We start from the raw sequence: 18935 nt of genomic DNA, 5'->3' as shown, positions 1-18935 counted from the left end.
AATAACACACACACACACAAATGTTTCTATAGCCCACCGTGTACCTAAGGAACAGTGTGTTGCCTTGTGACATCACTTGTCCATCAGAAATGACTTGTGTCTGTGTCTGACATGGCATCTGCTGACCGCAAATCCTGTTACCTTGGTTACAGACAGACTGGGCATAAAGGTAAGGTCACAGAGATCTAGAGGTTCTGTCCCCCGAGCAGTTCGCTGTAATTTGATTGGCTCGTGGCCCCGTTTGTGCACCCATCACAGAAAATTGAATTATCGTGACTGTCATCCAGAGAGAAGCACAGCTCACCTTTCCTGTCTTCATCCTTCCATCTCTCCACTCCTCCTCACATTTACTCCTCATTTTTGCCTCTCTGCTCCTTCCTTCCTTCTTTTCATGTCTTCTCTCATCTATTTTGTTGTTCTTTATCATTGTTTCTCACTTATGAGAGTGGAAAAAGAAAGGGGTGGGTTGAAACTGTGTTAAACGACATTATTGCTGTCTCTGAATGCAGATGAGAGTTAAAGGAATACTCAAAAATGCATATTGTCATTATTTACTTAACCTTATGCTGTGTTTTTAGTGGTAAATAAATGAGATGATGTTTGAATAATATTTGTACTTTTTTTAAGTCTATACAACAACATTTCATAGTGGCCACTGCTCACAAGGTCCAAAAAGGAAAAAAAAGGTTACACTTTATTTTACAGTACATGTACTTACAGTGTACTTACCCAAGAAATTACTGTAGCACTGTAGGTAACTACGTGGGTTAAAGTTAGAATAAGGGGTAGGTTCAAGGTTAGCACTTAGTTATTACCCAGTTATTGTAATTGTATTATAAGTACATAGCATGTACACGTGGAACAGGACTGTAAAATAATTATTCACATATTCAAACTAGTGCATCTTGATTGATTACAACACACAAGAAACTAATGACGTGAAACTTGATGGCACTCGTCAGCGTATCGGTGGTGGAAAGATTTCGGGGTGGGTGAAAAAAATTCGGGGTGGGAGGAAAAAATATTTTTCAAATCTTTTGCGTTTTCTCGCAAAGATGTTTGCGTTCCCTCGTAAAACTTTGCGTTCTCTCGAACGAGATTTACGAGGGAACGCAAACATCTTTGCGAGAAAACGCAAAAGATTTGAAAAATATTTTTTCCTCCCACCCCGAATTTTTTTCACCCACCCCGAAATCTTTCCACCACCATGAGCTCTTAGGGTCTCCGTACTATAGAGACAGGGTGATGGAATTTTTTTTTTTTTATTACAGTTTCTTTGCGTTTGCTCTCAAAACTTTTGTGTTCCATCAAGATTGTGAAAGTTTCCCAGGGGAACACAAAAGATTTGCAAGTGAACTAGGGGTGTAAGAAAATATCAATACACGTGAGTATCGCGATATTTTGTTTGGCGATACTGTATCGATTCTCCAAAACGGAATATCGATATTTAAAAAAAAAAAAGAAAAAAAAAAATGATACAAGATTTATGGCAGTTGTTTCGTTTTGAGTTCATATCCCGACCGCTAGATATCAGACTTCATCTCTGAACTTAAACAGTGACAGGAAATACTAGCATTAGAGCACTCCACTAATGTTAGCGTTAATATAGTTTGTTGCCAGTAATGGAGGATGAAAGAATTGTTCCAGTTCCCGTTTCGATGTAAAAAGCTGAAGTGTGGCCCCATTTGGACTTTTGTGGTAATGTCCGCCCCGGGACCACGGCGCGAGCGCAACCACGGTTCTGCCGCTTGCTGGGTCCCGTATCGAAGAGCCTTTGCGCAGGGCGCGGCGGCGGTAGAGTCGCTGTGCAGCTGCAGCATTCTCTCGTAATTCGGGAGAGTTTTGTGCAGTTGGGGCGGTGCTGGCGTCGCGGTCTCGGCGATTCCACGCTGGTTGTGGGTTTGAGTCTCAGGTCCGGCAGGGATTGTAGGTGGGGGAGTGAATAATCAACACTCTCTCCACCCTCAATACCACGACTGAGGTGAGACCCTTGAGCAAGGCACCGAACCCCCAACTGCTCCCCGGGCGCCGCAGCATTGGCTGCCCACTGCTCCGGGTGTATGTTCACTACTGTGTGTACACTTGGATGGGTTATATGCAGAGCACAAATTCCGGGTATGGGTCACCATACTTGGCCACACGCCACTTCCCTTTCCCTTCCCCTTTAACTAAAGAATCATGCAAGCACTTGAATATTTCCCCCTTTACTCGTACAGCACAAAAAGTGGTTCAGTAATGTTGAATGTTATAGGGACTGATGATTGCAAATGCAGATCCCAGTGTGTTCTGCAGTGTGTTGGTTAAACTATTTTTATTTTTTTGCTAAGGTTTGCATATGGTGGTGTGTTCTTAATGACCGCTTTCCTAAAAAATATATATCCTATTCCTAAAATAAGAAATATCCCAATATATCGCCTTGCTTACAGTATCGCAATATATCGTATCGCAACCCTTGTATCGTGATACGTATCATATTGCCAGATTCTTGCCAATACACAGCCCTAAAGTGAACACAATGAGCAAATGAAAAGTTTTTTTAGAGCCAAAACAATTGAAATATAATTTTTCCTTAAAGGGGTCATGAACTACCATTGTTTTTTATTTTGTACTGTTCTCTGAGGTCCACTTATAATGTTATCAAGATTTTTACATTAAAAAAACTTTATAATTTAGAAGTAATAGGCTATTTTCTGTCCTGTTTTGACCCCCCTCATCGAAATGCTATGTGCACTGCTATGATTGGCTAATAGTGGTGTATGTTTGACAGCATACATTCCTCATAGTTTGTGATTTAGGTGAAAAATGCATAACTATTAATATTAAATGATCTGTAATAACAGACAAAGCAATAGTGTGGCGCAACATTACTGTCGGATCCAATATAGTTGGTACAGCATCGTCTTTTAGTTTCAGTCTGAAAATCCTGCGTCAAATTGTGCCTTGTTTGTTAACAAATCCACGGTAAAATGAAGTAGATAAATGAAGTAGTAAATAAAAGGTCAAAGCTTCTACTGACATGTTCTGGAACTTCACTAAAAATAAAGTTAATTAAATAAAGTTTATCATTTAGTTTCTGCGTAGACCTACGTTTGCTGCTCTCATTATTTATACTACGTGCATGAATCGTGGGCGGGGCTAAACAGGCAGTGATGTAGAAGCAGGCGTTGATCTTCCGCGGAGGCGGTGCTTATCCACACTATTTCATCATAAAGTGGCACATTCCACAACCTGTCATTTTGGCAGATTGTGGAAGCTAATAGAAGCTGTTTTTAGACTAACGAGAAAGTTTTGATTTCTGAAACTTGCAGAATGTTTTTTTTTACAGCACAATGACCTCTTATATGTCAAAAGCTCAAGGGATTCATGACACTGTTAAACATGGTCGTTGTTGTACAAAAAAAAAAATAAAACTGCTTAAAGATTCACCAAAAATTATCCTTTTGTCAGCACCGAAAACCTTGTGGGCAGCGCACTGACATGTTGCACTGTTGTACTTCGGGCATCTCAAGTTCGAGTCCTTTCCCAATCCAGTCCAGTTGTATATATTTGGTCAGTCATTACATTACTGTATGTGTGTGTGTGTCCAAGACAGGACTGAGAGAGTCAGCGGGTTTTGGATCTGAGAGCGCAGGGATGCACTGCGCCAGATGCCTGAGTGTGTGTGTGTCTGACTCTGTGCCAGCTGGTTCAAAGGAAAACTAACACGTCTCGCCTTCTAAGAGTCTTAATAATACATTCTCACTCACACAGATATCTTACGCTACTCCAGGCTTAAATTGACCTTTTTAAATGTGTTATTGCTGCAATTATGGGCATGAGTGAGTAGCCCTGTAAATCTCTCTCTCCCTCACACCGTCTCTGTCTCTGTCTCTCTCGCTCTCGCTCTCTCTTCGTCTTTCAGAGAGAAACCGGTCAGTCTTGCTGAAGGATATGCAGCGTAAACTCATAATTATGATGTATAAGTAATATAAAGCACACCATCACATAAACTCAAACACACACACAACTCTTTATCTTCATTGTCCTCACAGATATACCGTACAAGGAGAGATTAGATATGGAACTATTTTGATATGATATGTGTGTTATTGTCCCCTGATGAACTGATACAGATGTGTTTAGCATATATATAAGGCAGCTTGTGCTAAGAAAAGAATTGGAGAGAATATTGGACCCCTGCAGGTGATACTTTGTTTAAAATGGGTCTTTTATAATTATTTTTTTATTATTATTTAATTACATTTTTTCCCCTGTGGTCCACATAATGCTAATCAATTTTTATGCGCTAAAAAGCACCCATAATTGTATTTTTGACACTTTTTTCAGATTTTTGCTGATGTGCCTTTCTCATGTACAGTTCTTTTTGCACGTGACATAAGCAAGTGATTTCCTCATTGATTTTGGAAAGATTTGAGTTGTTTTCTGTAGCTTAGCTACAGAAATGGTTTCTTTGGTCTGAGATGTACTGGAAAGTTTTGAATTCTGAAAGTTACAAGATGTTTTAATAGTTCTTCACTTTATTTTGAAAGATTATGAGTGCACCACAATATCTAAAGCAAGTGTTTAGTTAGAGACAAGCCTTATTCCACTTCATTTTCTTCTACGGAGCCCTTTTGCCACAGATGTGCAGGAAATTAGAGGATTCTGGCAGGTTTCAGGTTTTGTTGTTTGAATGGATCCGGGCTGGTGACCCAAAACTCATGGGCCTAAATTTTGGTTACGAAGACCCATGCATTATTTGAGAACAGGTTGACGATCCCTGCAGCTAATGTATTGTGTAAGTGTCTGTTGACAGACCGAGCCATGGGAATATTTCTGTCTCTCTCAGTGAGCAAAGCTTGAAGCCCTTATTTTGCTCTGTAAACCCAAATGGCTCACAGGGGACTGTACCGACTCAGAGCAGCTCCCACGACCTCTGACCTCCTACAGCCACACATGCAGCAGATCAGAAGAAAAGGGGTGAAGCCAAGCAAGACTGTATGTTAGACTGCCAATGTTGTTTTTTAACGTCTTATCCAATCACATTGTAAAACACAGAGGGAATATGAGGACAGGACATCAAAATGAATCCATAATTAAATCTAATACAACAGACTGATCTGTTTCAATGTAATTGTTAGATGTTCTGTGTGTGTGTGTGTGTGTGTATGTGTGCGTATCTGTGTGTATAGTGGATTGCTGTGATGTTGATTGCGCTGATGACCGAGGGCTCTTGTCAGTAATTGATCTTAATTAATTTAAGAGCCTCAGATTGATTCCAGATCTCAGAGTTTAGTCTACAGTAATGTAGGTGATAACAGCATCATTTAACCCTGTTTTTAAAGCAGCTGGATTTATTATGTGGTTCCACATAAACAAAACACCTGTTAAATGAGTAATTCACCCCAAAATTAATATTATTTACTCACCTTCATGGTGTTTCAGATACTTATGCTGCTGCTTTTTCTTATCTATATGTAATTATTTATTATATTAGAACCACATATATTATATTTCAAATTATATGTATTTGTCACAATTAATTATGCATGTTTTAAATCTATTTGTAAATTGTGAAATTAGTACATAGTAACACATTTATTGGACCAGACACAGTCCTTAACTAGCTGCATTTGCTTAAGAATGTGTTACTTTGTGCTAGAATTGTAGTGACTAACGTAATTCAAATGTAAGCAACATTTGCCTTCATGTTCCATTGTTTAAGACAAGTTTTTGTGTGTGTGATATCTGTTCTTTTCTGATAGGCCTGATCTGTAATAAAATGTCATCCAGACAAATGGCTCAGTACATTTTCTGATGTTGGTGTTGCTTTATGCTTAAAGATATTAGAGCTGATGCAATTAGAGAACTAATATCCTCTTTGTCTCTCTGTTTTGTCTGTCTAGGAACGGGTGGAGTATCTCTTTCTGATCATTTTTACGGTGGAAGCATTTCTGAAAGTTATTGCATATGGGCTGCTGTGTCACCCTAATGCGTACCTGCGGAACGGCTGGAACTTGTTGGATTTTATCATCGTGGTGGTTGGGTGAGTACCTGCAGTAACCCCTGAGACGTAGGAACATGTGTGAGTAAGTGATACGTATCTGGTGTACAGTTTGAGTTATCATAGTTTGAATTATCTGAGCGGTGACACTTTAATAGAGAAGAATGCTTTTTGTAGGATGTCAGTGTACAGCTTTATTGTGCTTGCACTGAAGCTGAAATTGCTCAAATAGTGGGTAAAACTTTATTTTATGGTGTCCTTGTTACACGTTACATGTACTTACTATTAAAATAACATTAATTGATGCATAATTACATGCAAGTAACCCTAAGCCAAACCCTAACCATACAGTATGTAATTAATTAATATTACTCAGTACTTAAAAAGTATAATTACATTGTAACAAGGACACCGTAAAGTAAACTGTAACCAAAAGTGTTATGAAATGTAATGTTTTAAATATGAAATTATGTTCATGGAATGTAAGTATGGTTTTGAAACAATTAAATTGAATTTTATTTGCTGCATCCTGTCTTTTTCTCACTAAACAAATTGCTCAGTTAAAATATGTTTTAATCTGAAATGTAAAATGATAATGAGTTGATAACGTCCTCTTTCTATCTCTCTTTCAGGCTCTTCAGTGCAATATTAGAGCAGGCCACTAAAGGGGATGGTGGGACTTCAATGGGAGGCAAGGCTGCAGGGTTTGATGTAAAAGCCTTGCGAGCCTTTAGAGTGTTGAGACCTCTGAGACTTGTGTCAGGAGTTCCTAGTGAGTAAACACACACACACACACACACACACACTCATCTGATGACTGTTGAGTAAATCGTCCATGAGTCAGGACCGAGAAACTGAGAGAACATGAATTTAAATAAACGCTCATTTCCTTCCTGTAGGAGGATCTGAAACGATTCGAGAATCAGTAATCACAACCCAGAAATTCAGAAGTCAAAACTCTATTAATCCATTCTTATCAGCATGTGTAGGCACAGCTTTTTATTGTTGTGTAGGCAAATCCATTTTCTTTCTGATTGCCAATTTTGTCCAGAATACGAACGCTCATTAGTTGTTATTATATGTCTCTCTGGAATACTTGGTTCTGATTAAGCAGTCACTTGACTGCAGTCAAATATTTCTTCAACATCTAAGTATAATGACTTTTAAACGGTATACAGTCATTTACCATTTGTTTTAAGCTGTTCTGGCTTCACAATGGGATCGTGATTAGCTGACTGCACATTATCATTGTATTATCGATAATATTACGAGTATAAAGAGTTACTCTTCGGAATGTGAATGCTTCACTCACAAAACAAAGTAAACCATCCATGAGAAAAGTGATTATCTACAGTATTTTTCATATTCCTTTCCTGTGTGCTTGCAGGTTTACAGGTGGTGCTGAATTCCATCATCAAAGCCATGGTTCCCCTCCTGCACATCGCTCTGCTTGTTCTGTTCGTCATCATCATTTATGCCATCATCGGCCTCGAGCTCTTCATGGGCAAGATGCACAGAACCTGTTTTTTCTTCAAAGACGGACACAAAGGTCAGGATTTTATGAGTATTTGTTCCTTCCTTGTTCTAGTCATTGGCTCCAGATCAACTGAGAAAATCCTGTTTTCTTTCAGGTCCTATATCTGAAGAGAAACCGGCCCCCTGCGCCCCAAACTCTGTCCATGGACGACATTGCACCCCGGCCAACGTAACGCAGTGCATGATGGGATGGGAGGGCCCAAATGATGGAATCACGAACTTTGATAACTTTGCATTTGCCATGCTGACTGTGTTTCAATGCATCACGATGGAGGGCTGGACTGACGTCCTGTACTGGGTGAGTCTGCTCCAATAACGCCACACTACATCTAATGACTGTATAAGCAAGCACACATGGTCTCTTTACTGACAAAATATACATGAATGAGGTAGGGTTAGGAGTATCTCCCAGTGTCTTTAGTTAAAAAGAGGAACCCTATTGGAATTTCTTTCCTAATTTGGAACAAATCATAAAGCGAATACTAATGTAACCGTAATGGGAATTTTCTTGTAGGATTTCACACAAAAACTAGGTCTTTTAGAACACAGAATTGATCAAATACCCATGTATAACATTTAACAATATAACATAGTGTAATAAGTGTTTCGAATATATTTTGGGGGGATTTTATAAGATACCAGTGTGATTGTCATTACTTTGTATAGAGATTATTCTGAAATAAGTACATATTCTATCAAGGATCATGCAATATCCAACAGAACTGTAAAAATAAAAAAAAAATGTGAGAATGTGAGAATTTCAGATAATTTAATAGGGTCTTCATTCTTAGTTCCAAATTAAAATGGAAATTCTATTAGGATCCACTTTTGCTATTTTTATTTATTTGTTGTATTGCTTTTTTATATGTATTTTTATGACTAGGTAAGTGGTGTGTATGTTACGGCTCGGCCTGGGCCAGTGCTAAATTTTGCCACTGAAAATTTGACATTCATTGATTTTGTACATCCATTTTTATACCTTGCAAACTTAAACATTTGGATTTTTGTGATGAGTTTTACATATATATTCTGCTGATTCTTCACTGTAGTAATGTTTTTAATTAGCAGAAATTACTTGTAAAACATCAGTAAAAATTAGGGCTGTCAAGTGATTAATCGTGATTAATCACAATTAATCGCATCCAAAATAAAAGTTTGTTTGCATAATATATGTGTGTTTACTGTGGGTATTTATTATGTATTTAAAAATACACACACATGCATGTATATATTTAAGAAAAATTGTATATATGTGTATATATGGCTATTGCTACAAATATACCGCAGCGACTTAAGACTGGTTTTGTGCTCCAGGGTCACACATATAAATATTTATATGTAATATAAATTATGTAGTATTATATAAAAATATATAAATTATATACATTTATATGTTTAAAATGTATACGTATGTGTGTGGATTTATTTCACAGTACACACACATATATTTTGTAAACACAAACTTTTATTTTTAATTGCGATTAATCGTGATTAATCATTTGACAGCCCTAGTAAAAATGTGCTGAAAACTACAAACCAATATTTTGCATCATATGACATAATTTTCTAGCGAAGGTGTGTGTAAGAATTTATGGTTACATTATAGTTGTAGAATTTGTAATACTTTTATTGAATTTAAAAGTTGTAAATAAATCAAATATAAATTTTTCTAGCACAAACATTAAACATTCTAATATAGTGGAGCAACTGAAAATGTTTGTAAAACCAGAACTATTGACCAGACTCACTAACAGAAAAAATCCCATTGAGCCCTGTGTGTGTGATCACTGCTGCTCTCTAAAGCCCATCTTTTCTGTATCTCAGTCCTCTGCACTCCTCCAGATACTTAAAGTGATTGACAGTTTTCCTGATGACATCTTTTAAAGCAGTCAAACAGACTCTTTCTCTCTGTTGAATATGCTCTATGCTTCATGGGGTTTCTTAATGTTCTGGGTTTCTGAGGGACCAGCATGTGCTGTTCACTGCACTCTGTCTTCCTCTCCGCTCTGCTCTTCTTTCTTTTTTCTAACTGTCCCTCCCTCATCTCAGATGCAGGATGCCATGGGTTATGAGCTTCCGTGGGTCTATTTTGTCAGTCTGGTCATCTTTGGATCCTTTTTCGTTCTAAATCTGGTTCTGGGTGTGTTGAGCGGGTAAGCATTGTGTGCTGAAAGTGTGTGTGTGTGTGTGTGTGTGTTTGTGTGTGTTTTTGGACAATAGAAAAAGCTCTGACTGAACTCTGATCAAACACATTTTCTTTCTCAAAGCACTGGGATTGAGCGAGCCAGAGAGGGGTTATGTAGAACTGCCCATGTCCAGCAGACACATACTAATCATTCATTCATTCCTCTTTAACTGTACCCCTCCATCCATCCATCCATCCCTCTCTCCCCCCATACTCCATCCTTCCCTCCATTCCCAGGTGAATGATGCTGTAGGGAATTCCTGGCCATGGCTTTATTTTGTCACTTTAATAATCATTGGCTCCTTTTTTGTTCTTAATTTGGTGCTTGGGGTTTTAAGCGGGTAAGGGACACTCATTCATTCTCTCTCCATCTTCTTTATTTCTAACTTTTTTTTTTATCCTTTGGAGGGAGTGTGTGTGAGAGATCTGTTGTCTTCCTTACCGTCTTTTTTGTGTTTAAAACAAGTCTGTACAAACAAGGGTCAAAGGTGTTTTGTTTCCCTTTTTCCCTTAAATACACATTCATAGTCTTGTTGTGAGTGAATATCTTGTTCTGCTTATAGCAAGAAACAACTGTACAAAAGTTTGGGGTTAGCGAGATTTGTATACACACACACACACACACACACACATATATACACATTTACATTTATGCATTTAGCAGACGCTTTTATCCAAAGCGACTTACATTGCATTCAAGTTACAGTTTTTACATTTTATCAGCTCTTGCTTTCCCTGGGAATCGAACCCATGACCTTGGCGTTGCTAGCGCCATGTTCTACTATTTGAGCTACAGGAAAGCTGTGTATGTATATACATACATACACATACATACATACATGCATACATACATAATTATTACAGCATTGAACTATATCTCAATTTTTTGCTGTATTTTTGACAAAATTTACGAAATGCAGCCTTGGTCAGCATAAAAAAACCTTTTGAACAGTTGTGTAGTGTGTCCTTGAAGTATTGTTAATATTTAATTGCACTTTTAAAATATTTTTGAATTTGAATCAGTCTGTTTATTTTATGGATATTTAGAGGAAGTCTCTCTCTTTCCGTTTCTCAGAGAGTTCTCTAAAGAGCGAGAAAAGGCCAAAGCTCGCGGAGACTTCCAGAAGCTCCGTGAGAAGCAGCAGCTAGAGGAGGATCTAAAGGGATACCTGGACTGGATCACGCAGGCGGAGGATATCGACCCTGAGAACGACGATGAGGGACTGGACGACGACAAGCCTAGAAATCGTAAGTATGAAGCAGGGAAGCATCAGGGTGGGGCAAATTGATTTACTTGAGATGTTTTGCAAAAGCGTCGTCCATACAAATTTAATAAATTGATTTGAAATGCAAATGAGGACATTGAAATGTTACCTTGTAGGAGTTCTGACTTTGCTATTGTTTTAATTTATACTTAGTCTGAAAATACTTCCAGATCTATAAATATCTGTTGTTTCTTTTATCTCTGGCCCTTCAAGCATGATCAAGGCCTGATATCCTAGTCTGATGTACAGCCTCTATATATGCAATTTTGCGTAAAATTCACTGAAAACACAAATTGGTCTATTAGCTAGTTTTATATGCCCAGATATGATGTTTCTTGTCATTACAAAAACTGCAGCTGTTATATATTTGAAAACAAACAGCAGCTCATCTTAAATACTGATTGTGAGATTGGCTGCCAACATGCTCCAAAATCTTGGAAAAAGTGCATCTCGCTTGCTGAAACAGATGTAAATGATTAGTTAATATTACTGTATACACAATATTCAGATATCTTATGGATTGTTTCAGTTGCAGATGAGAGTTTTCCTTCATAAACTCACCACAATCCAAAACTTGAATGAATGAATGTGTTTGTGATTGTATTTGGGCAGGTTTTGCTATCCATATTAGGAATTACATTTTTACAAGCAAGCAGAAGCAGACCAAACGTCCTTGTGGGGGACAAAAGGTTCACAAAACGTCTAGACAGCAATCTACAGTAGACAGAAAAAGATGTCTAAAATGGCAGTTTTATGCTTAGGGTTGTATAATTTGTTTATATTAAGAATAATAAATGGGAATGGGAAATCCCTTCAGGGATATTCAGTATATAGAGAGACTTTTGTGTGTGTGTGTGTGTGTGTGTATATTTGGACTTATTTTTGACTCTGATATTTCAGAGCCTGAGATTGTGTATTGCTAGTCCGGCCCCTAACTGAGATCAGAGGGGAAAACGCTTTCACACACAGACAATATATAGAGATCTACTGCAGTACACAAAATAGAACTGCACCTCAGATTATTTTAATTTTTTGTATTAACAGTGATGTTTAATGTTAAGTGTTTTGTGTCAGGTGTCTTGAGTTGTTTGTGACCGCCTGTTTTAGCCATAAATGTTCAGGACAGAAAGGGCTGGTGGCGTCTCTTTCTGTCTGACTGTGTCTGTCTCTGACTGTTTGAGTCTCGCTCTGTTGTTTTCAGGGAAGACTCATCGTTTACAGTACATCCGTGGAGCGGTGAAGAAAAAAGCAGCTCTGCTTCGTAAGGCGTGTGCGTCTCCATAGCAATCACGGTTTACTTTTGCGTTTGCATGGGAAAAGTGCAACAAGACCTTTATACTGACCCCAACCCATCCTTCCCCGCCCAGACAGGTCAATCTGGGTACGGAGGGCGATGGGGTCTCCCTTCTTAGTTCTACTTATTTTAGATTTCTGAAAGATGATAAGCATGAAAATCTGAGAGGTTTGAAATTTAGACTCACTGCTCTTTTGGGAAGGTTAAAACTTTTCTCTTTGAAATATCTGGACTTTTAGCATGACATTTAGCATTTTTCTCCAGGTATTTGAATCAGAATCTGGTGCTTTGTAGAAAATTTTAGTCATACATCAGGCTCCTGTTCCAATGTGATCTGCATGTGATGCCTAGATAGAAACAGTTCTGCTTTGCACACTACGGTTCAGATGGTTCTGACTCTGAGGTTGTGATTTCTCTTTAACAGCCATGGTGAGATGTTAATAGAAATAGATTGCCAAGTATTGTGGACATTTTTCTCCCGATTTATGTTGCTTCACCCCCATCTACTTCAGATTTGTTTAGAGTGTTTACGATATGTATTTTATCTTAATTGCAAATTACAAGAGTAATATTCATTTAATTTTAAACACATACATTTTCACAATACTTCATCAGCATACTGATGATGTAATGTCACTGTTTGACATCTGTAATCCTGTTTTGGAATATCCGATCAAACATAATCCCATAATCCCATTTCCAAGGGTGGTGTAGTCTGGATGATAATGTGTTTTTTTTTTTTTATTAAAAAATAGAATTAGGGGAAAAGATCAGAGCCAATGAAAATGCAGCATGGAATTTAGAGACCCTGCTTGACCCCGCCCCCTGTGCATGTTAATGAGATGGAATTGTAGGCCTGCATGCTGATTGTGGTAGATTAGCATTGTTTTGAGTCTTTTACATGATGTACAGTATTTGGGTAAGTTTGTACAACTTTAGTTTTGTTTTGAAATCTGAATGAACCCGTCCAAACCATTAAGTGTTTTATAATTATGCTGGTTTGATGTCTAGTTTAATTTAAAATCGATTCACAGATTCAACACCAATGACACAGTATGTGTGTGTTGATGAAATGTGGTATTTGATTCTTTTCAAACAATTTTCGGGGCAGACATTCTCACATATGGTCCATATTAAACATTAAAGGTCACATCTGAGCATGGATATGTTGGTTGTCATCAAGATTGCTGAGTCTATTTAATAAGAACTGGCTTAGTAACAACTTTCTTTACATATATAATTTATTCTATCTCTTTTTTCTTTCTACATGTTTGACAGGTATAATTTAGCATGTTTTATGTTTTTATATTATGATTTTATTATAGTTTTGACAGCTTTTAACAGCTGAACTTGTGATTTAGGCTTTTTTTATTAGTGACAAACAGCTTTGTGTTTCTTGAAGCATCATATACAAAACAATCTAATCAGTAAAGCTGCACCTGTCACAAACATTGTGAACAAACACTGTAATTTGGTTCCTAATGTGTTCTTTTTAGTGGCTTGCTGTGAGGAATTAGATAAACACAAAAGGTCATGGCAGATGTGTTTTTTTTTAGTTGACTGTCTGTCTTTGAATCAGTCACCTCACTTAGTAAGGTTTAGATTATTGTACGGTTAGACTTACAGTATGTGTGATGTTTATGCATTATGTTAAAACTCCATTTTACTTACCTCTCAAGTCCAGTTTTTACTTGCACTTGTCAATTGGTAAGTGTTGATTTTGAACCCTGGTCATCTCTGCTGTAAGTGTGCCAGTGTAAAAGCTCAAGCAAGGGTTCTTTAGAGGTTGAAAGTCAGTTTCTTGTGTGTATGAACCCAGCCTTTGATGAGCAATGAGTATCATCTTTTACTGGTAATTCATCACAATCTCTTCCTCTCTTTCCTTCTCTCATGCAGTGAGTATGCCGGCCAGTGAAAATGAGTCAGTGAACACTGATAATGCTCCAGCTGGAGACATGGAGGGAGAGACCTGCTGTACTCGCATGGCGTAAGTCCCCACAGCATCCCGTTCCTCCTCTTTCCTCCTCCTCCTTCTGTTCTCCTTCCCGATCATCTCTTCTCCTCTAATTCCTCAATTACTTAATTTTTATTTCCCTCCGTGCTTAATTCTCTTCAGACTTATGCTTTTCGGTATTCAGACATTTAGAGAGATGTAAGTTTGAGAGCTAGTTTTAAATGGTTTTCTGGTAGGTGAGGTCAGCAGGGCTCAGTGGGCGGCTCCTGGTGCTCCCGTGATCTTCAGTGTCATTTTTTTTCTCTGTGCATCTGTTGCTGTTGTCTGTTTTCCAGCTGATCTTCCCTGTTAGTGATCAGTGTTTTATGTCATAAACACAGACAGGAACATTCATGCAATACACAGCCATAAAAGTAATTATATATAAACAATCCCACAGATATTAAAATCTGTGAACAGTTAAATCATAAGGACTGTTCAATAAACATACCACAAGTTGAATGTAACAAAAATGTATCACTGTAAATGATGAGTCTTTGCTGAAAACAACCTTTGTCAAGGCAATGCAACACACAGTGTGATCTATCTATCTATCTATCTATCTATCTATCTATCTATCTATCTATCTATCTATCTATCTATCTATCTATCTATCTATCTATCTATCTATCTATCTATCTATCTAATCACATGTGGGTGGCACTCAGTTGGTCCTGCTCATCATCATGGGGGCGCTCTGAAGTAGTGATGATGTATGATCAGGCCCACCTGACTGCCCTCCCAGTTCTGCTGTCTCTGTGGAAACACTGTCCTTCATGATGTCGTGTGTCTGTTCTGTATGTATAATACATTCTGTTTTCCATTCCAGAAATAGGATCTCCAAATCCAAATTCAGGTTAGTACATTACATACCGTCTGAAGGCGAGGCTGCCTTCCTTACTGCTCTTCATATATATATATATATATATATATATATGTGTGTGTGTGTTTGTTGTTTCAATGCCAGTGTTGTGTTTTGATCATCACGGTTGCCCTCTAATCAGTGGCTGAAAATCCATTAACAAGTTCAGACTGCCAGTGTTATTCAGGTTAGATTTGTTTGCTACAGATGCCAAAAGAATTGAAAGCAGCAGCATTTTCAATCACTGCCAGTACAAACACATATAGTTGTTATGTTTCCAGAAAGTGCATTTAGTGAATACTGAAAGAATATTTATCCCGGCTGGTAAGAATGGTGTCAGATTGTACTTTGAATTTTAAATGTTTTATATTGTATTTCTCTCTCTGTCTTTGTTTTGCAGTCGATATTCACGCCGATGGAATAGGTTATGTCGGCGCACATGCCGTGCAGCAGTGAAGTCAAATGTGTTCTACTGGCTGGTGATTTTCCTGGTATTTTTGAACACACTTACCATTGCCTCTGAGCACCACCAGCAGCCACAATGGCTCACCAATGTACAAGGTACTCAACTCTACAATAGTGTATATATTTCGATATACTGTTGCAACTGAAATATACAGCAATGAAACCTTGAGTGGTCAAATATTTATCAAAGTGTATGTGTGATGTACTTTATATTTTGATTAGTTGTCCTTGGCGAAGCTACTTTTATGACTCCCATATCTCGTATCTCTCAGAGCTCAGCAGTGACCATCCAATCCCATAAAACCCTGTAATTGATCTTAGAACCTTGGTTTGATTTGTCTACACTGAGGAGCTTTGCCAACCAAGGACGCTCTGTTAATAACAGTACTTTAGCTATTTTAGTATATAATGCAGTGCTGATTCTGTGTGATGTCACACTATATTAGTTTTTCCCCCTAGACATACACTCAGGTTCCAAAAGGGTGTTTTTGCAGTGATGCCATAGAAGAACCAGTTTTGGTTCCCAAAAGAACCATTCAGTGAACAGTTCTTAAAAGAACCATTTTGAAGAATATTAAAAACAGTCTAAAGAACCTTTTTCAACTATAAAGAACCTTTTCTGCATTTAAAAGTGCATGGATGTTCAAGGTTCTTCACAGAACCATCGATGCCAATAAATAACCTTTATTTTTAAGCATGTACTCAATGCACAGAACTGTGCAAATGTCTGGGATCGATTTTTAAAATGAAAGCTGTAATGTTGTATTGCAGTTTTGTTGTAAAAACAGTTTTTTATGAGTTTAATATATTTTCAAAAGTAATGTATTCCTGTTATGGCAAAGCTAATTTTTCAGCAGTCGTTACTCCAGTCTTCAATGTCACATGATCCTTCAGAAATCATTCTGATATGCTGACTTGGTGCTCAAGAAACATTTCATATTCATATATAATATAATATATATAATATTATATTAATTATATTATTATATTATTGAAAACCGTTTTGTAGCTTAATATTTTTTTTGGAAACCGTGATATGTTTTTAACATATTATAAAATGTCTTTACTGTCACTTTTGATTATTTTAAATATTAATTAAAATATTAATTTCTTTAAAAAAAAAAAAAAAAAAAACAATACGGTAGTGATCAGCTTTTCAAATCTCTGTGCTGTATAAATCTCATAGTGAATGGATGTGTTGTTTCTGTGTTTACAGAAATCGCCAATAAGGTGATGCTGGCTCTTTTTACTGGTGAGATGCTCCTGAAGATGTACAGCCTGGGCCTACAGGCCTATTTCGTCTCCCTTTTTAACCGCTTTGACAGTTTCGTGGTGTGCGGTGGAATTCTGGAGACTATCCTGGTGGAAATCAAGATCATGTCACCACTCGGCATTTCTGTGCTGCGCTGTGTGCGTCTGCTCCGCATCTTCAAGATCACCAGGTATGTGTTAAAGACGTGTGTTTTGTTAACTGTGGGGTGTGACTTTGTATTAATGCTGACTGTCCTCTCTCAGGTACTGGAACTCTCTCAGTAATCTGGTGGCATCTCTGCTGAACTCGGTGCGTTCTATCGCGTCCCTGCTTCTGCTGCTCTTCCTGTTCATCATCATTTTCAGTCTGCTCGGAATGCAGCTGTTTGGTGGCAAGTTCAACTTTGATGAGACGCGCCGCAGCACCTTCGATAACTTCCCCCAGTCTCTCCTCACCGTCTTTCAGGTTCTGCCACAGTCTGAACCACAGGACACACTTTTTTATGTGTCTTCAAACCTGATCCATGTTTGATTTTGTGATTGTAGATTTTGACTGGAGAGGACTGGAACTCTGTGATGTATGATGGGATCATGGCGTATGGTGGACCCTCCTTTCCTGGCATGCTTGTCTGCATTTATTTCATCATCCTCTTCATCTGCGGAAACTGTATCCTAAAGGAAACTTGTTTAACACAACACGACGTGACACAAAATAAAACAGTTGATTATAAAACTGATCAAAATGCTCCTGAACTCTAAACAGACATCCTCCTGAATGTCTTCTTGGCCATTGCCGTGGACAACCTGGCAGACGCTGAGAGTCTGACATCAGCGCAGAAAGAGGAAGAGGAGGAGAAAGAGAGGAAGAAGCTGGCCAGGTTCAGTGACTCACAGTTCACATGAGTGCAATGCTTTGAGATGGTCGGAGGGCCTGTAAAACCTTCCTATGAAGATTTCCTGCCTCCTGCTTAATGAGCTCATTAAGAGTATCGGTTATGACTTCATTAGTATTACATATATAATTTTACAGAAGTGTTTTTGCCCCTCTGAAGAGCTGTAAATACAGGTGCTTAGTGGGTCCGTAAAGCTACACACGCACACATTTATGACGCACTTTCTGTCTTACAGAACGGCCAGTCCAGAGAAGCGTCAGGACTCTGAGAAACCACCTCTGGTGGATGAAAAGAAAGAGGAAAAGATTGAACTAAAATCCATCACTTCTGATGGAGAGACTCCAACTGCCACTAAGGTCGCTATCAAGAGGCCACATAGAAACACAAATTAAAGGCCACCTATTATGCCCCTTTTTACAAGATGTAATATTTAGCCTGTGTTATACTTTCCGCATGCACGAGTCCACTAGGGTATGCATGACGTAAAAATCATCAGCGGGTGTACACGGAACCTCAATGCGGACATCCACGTGCCTCCCATTTTTTGTGGGGGCTACAAAAGCACCAACTGCGCATGCGCAGGCTGTGTGAAGAAGTCCATCGCTACCCGCACTTCTACAACGCGTCGATTAAAACAATATAAAGACAGCTAGATGTGCAATAACTCTGGGCAATTGTTTGTTCACGTTTGTTTACGTTCAAGACGATCTACTGCATATGTATGGAACACGTTCGCGGAGCGGACCACCAGCGTACACTTTCGGTAGTATAAATATTAGCAGTCCGCGTATGCGCTGTCCGAGTATGTGTCCAGATTGCGCACGCAGAAAATGTATAACACAGGCTTAAGTCTCAGGTGTCCCCAGAATGTGTCTGTGAAGTTTCAGCTCAAAATACCTCACTGACCATTTATTATTTCATTTTGAAAATGCCTATTTTGAGTGGAAGCAGATACATGCTGTTTTCATGCATGTCTCTTTAAATGCAAATGAGCTGCACATGATAAAAGACACTAATGTTTAAATTATTGTTTTCTGTCATTTAAATATTTATTACAGATGCTACAGAACTATATATATATATATATATATATAGCATCTGGACCACAAAACCAGTCATAAGGGTCAATTTTTTTAAATTGAGATTTATACATCATCTGAATATGGAAGAGGATTAGGGCCAGGCAATAATAAAAAAAATAAAACCAT

The 18935-nt window shown here is 38.2% G+C and overlaps 1 protein-coding gene across 1 annotated transcript in view; it reads left to right on the top strand.

Annotated features, from left to right (window-relative positions):
* LOC306861500 (voltage-dependent L-type calcium channel subunit alpha-1C-like) overlaps positions 1 to 18935 on the top strand; it is a 144073-nt gene that overhangs the window by 97146 nt on the left and 27992 nt on the right. The window contains exons 4-17 of the mRNA XM_079403779.1: positions 5886 to 6025; positions 6616 to 6755; positions 7371 to 7532; positions 7615 to 7817; positions 9569 to 9672; positions 10780 to 10952; positions 14160 to 14250; positions 15086 to 15112; positions 15519 to 15679; positions 16800 to 17025; positions 17099 to 17300; positions 17381 to 17501; positions 17598 to 17712; positions 17963 to 18083. Coding sequence (XP_079259905.1) covers positions 5886 to 6025; positions 6616 to 6755; positions 7371 to 7532; positions 7615 to 7817; positions 9569 to 9672; positions 10780 to 10952; positions 14160 to 14250; positions 15086 to 15112; positions 15519 to 15679; positions 16800 to 17025; positions 17099 to 17300; positions 17381 to 17501; positions 17598 to 17712; positions 17963 to 18083 — 1986 coding nt within the window. The remainder of the gene's footprint in view (positions 1 to 5885; positions 6026 to 6615; positions 6756 to 7370; positions 7533 to 7614; positions 7818 to 9568; positions 9673 to 10779; positions 10953 to 14159; positions 14251 to 15085; positions 15113 to 15518; positions 15680 to 16799; positions 17026 to 17098; positions 17301 to 17380; positions 17502 to 17597; positions 17713 to 17962; positions 18084 to 18935) is intronic.

Source organism: Barbus barbus, assembly GCF_936440315.1.
Source record: "Barbus barbus genome assembly, chromosome: 42".
NCBI classification, from domain to species: domain Eukaryota; kingdom Metazoa; phylum Chordata; class Actinopteri; order Cypriniformes; family Cyprinidae; genus Barbus; species Barbus barbus.
Note: the sequence above shows the minus strand (reverse complement) of the source record. Positions and strands in the feature narration are given on the sequence as shown.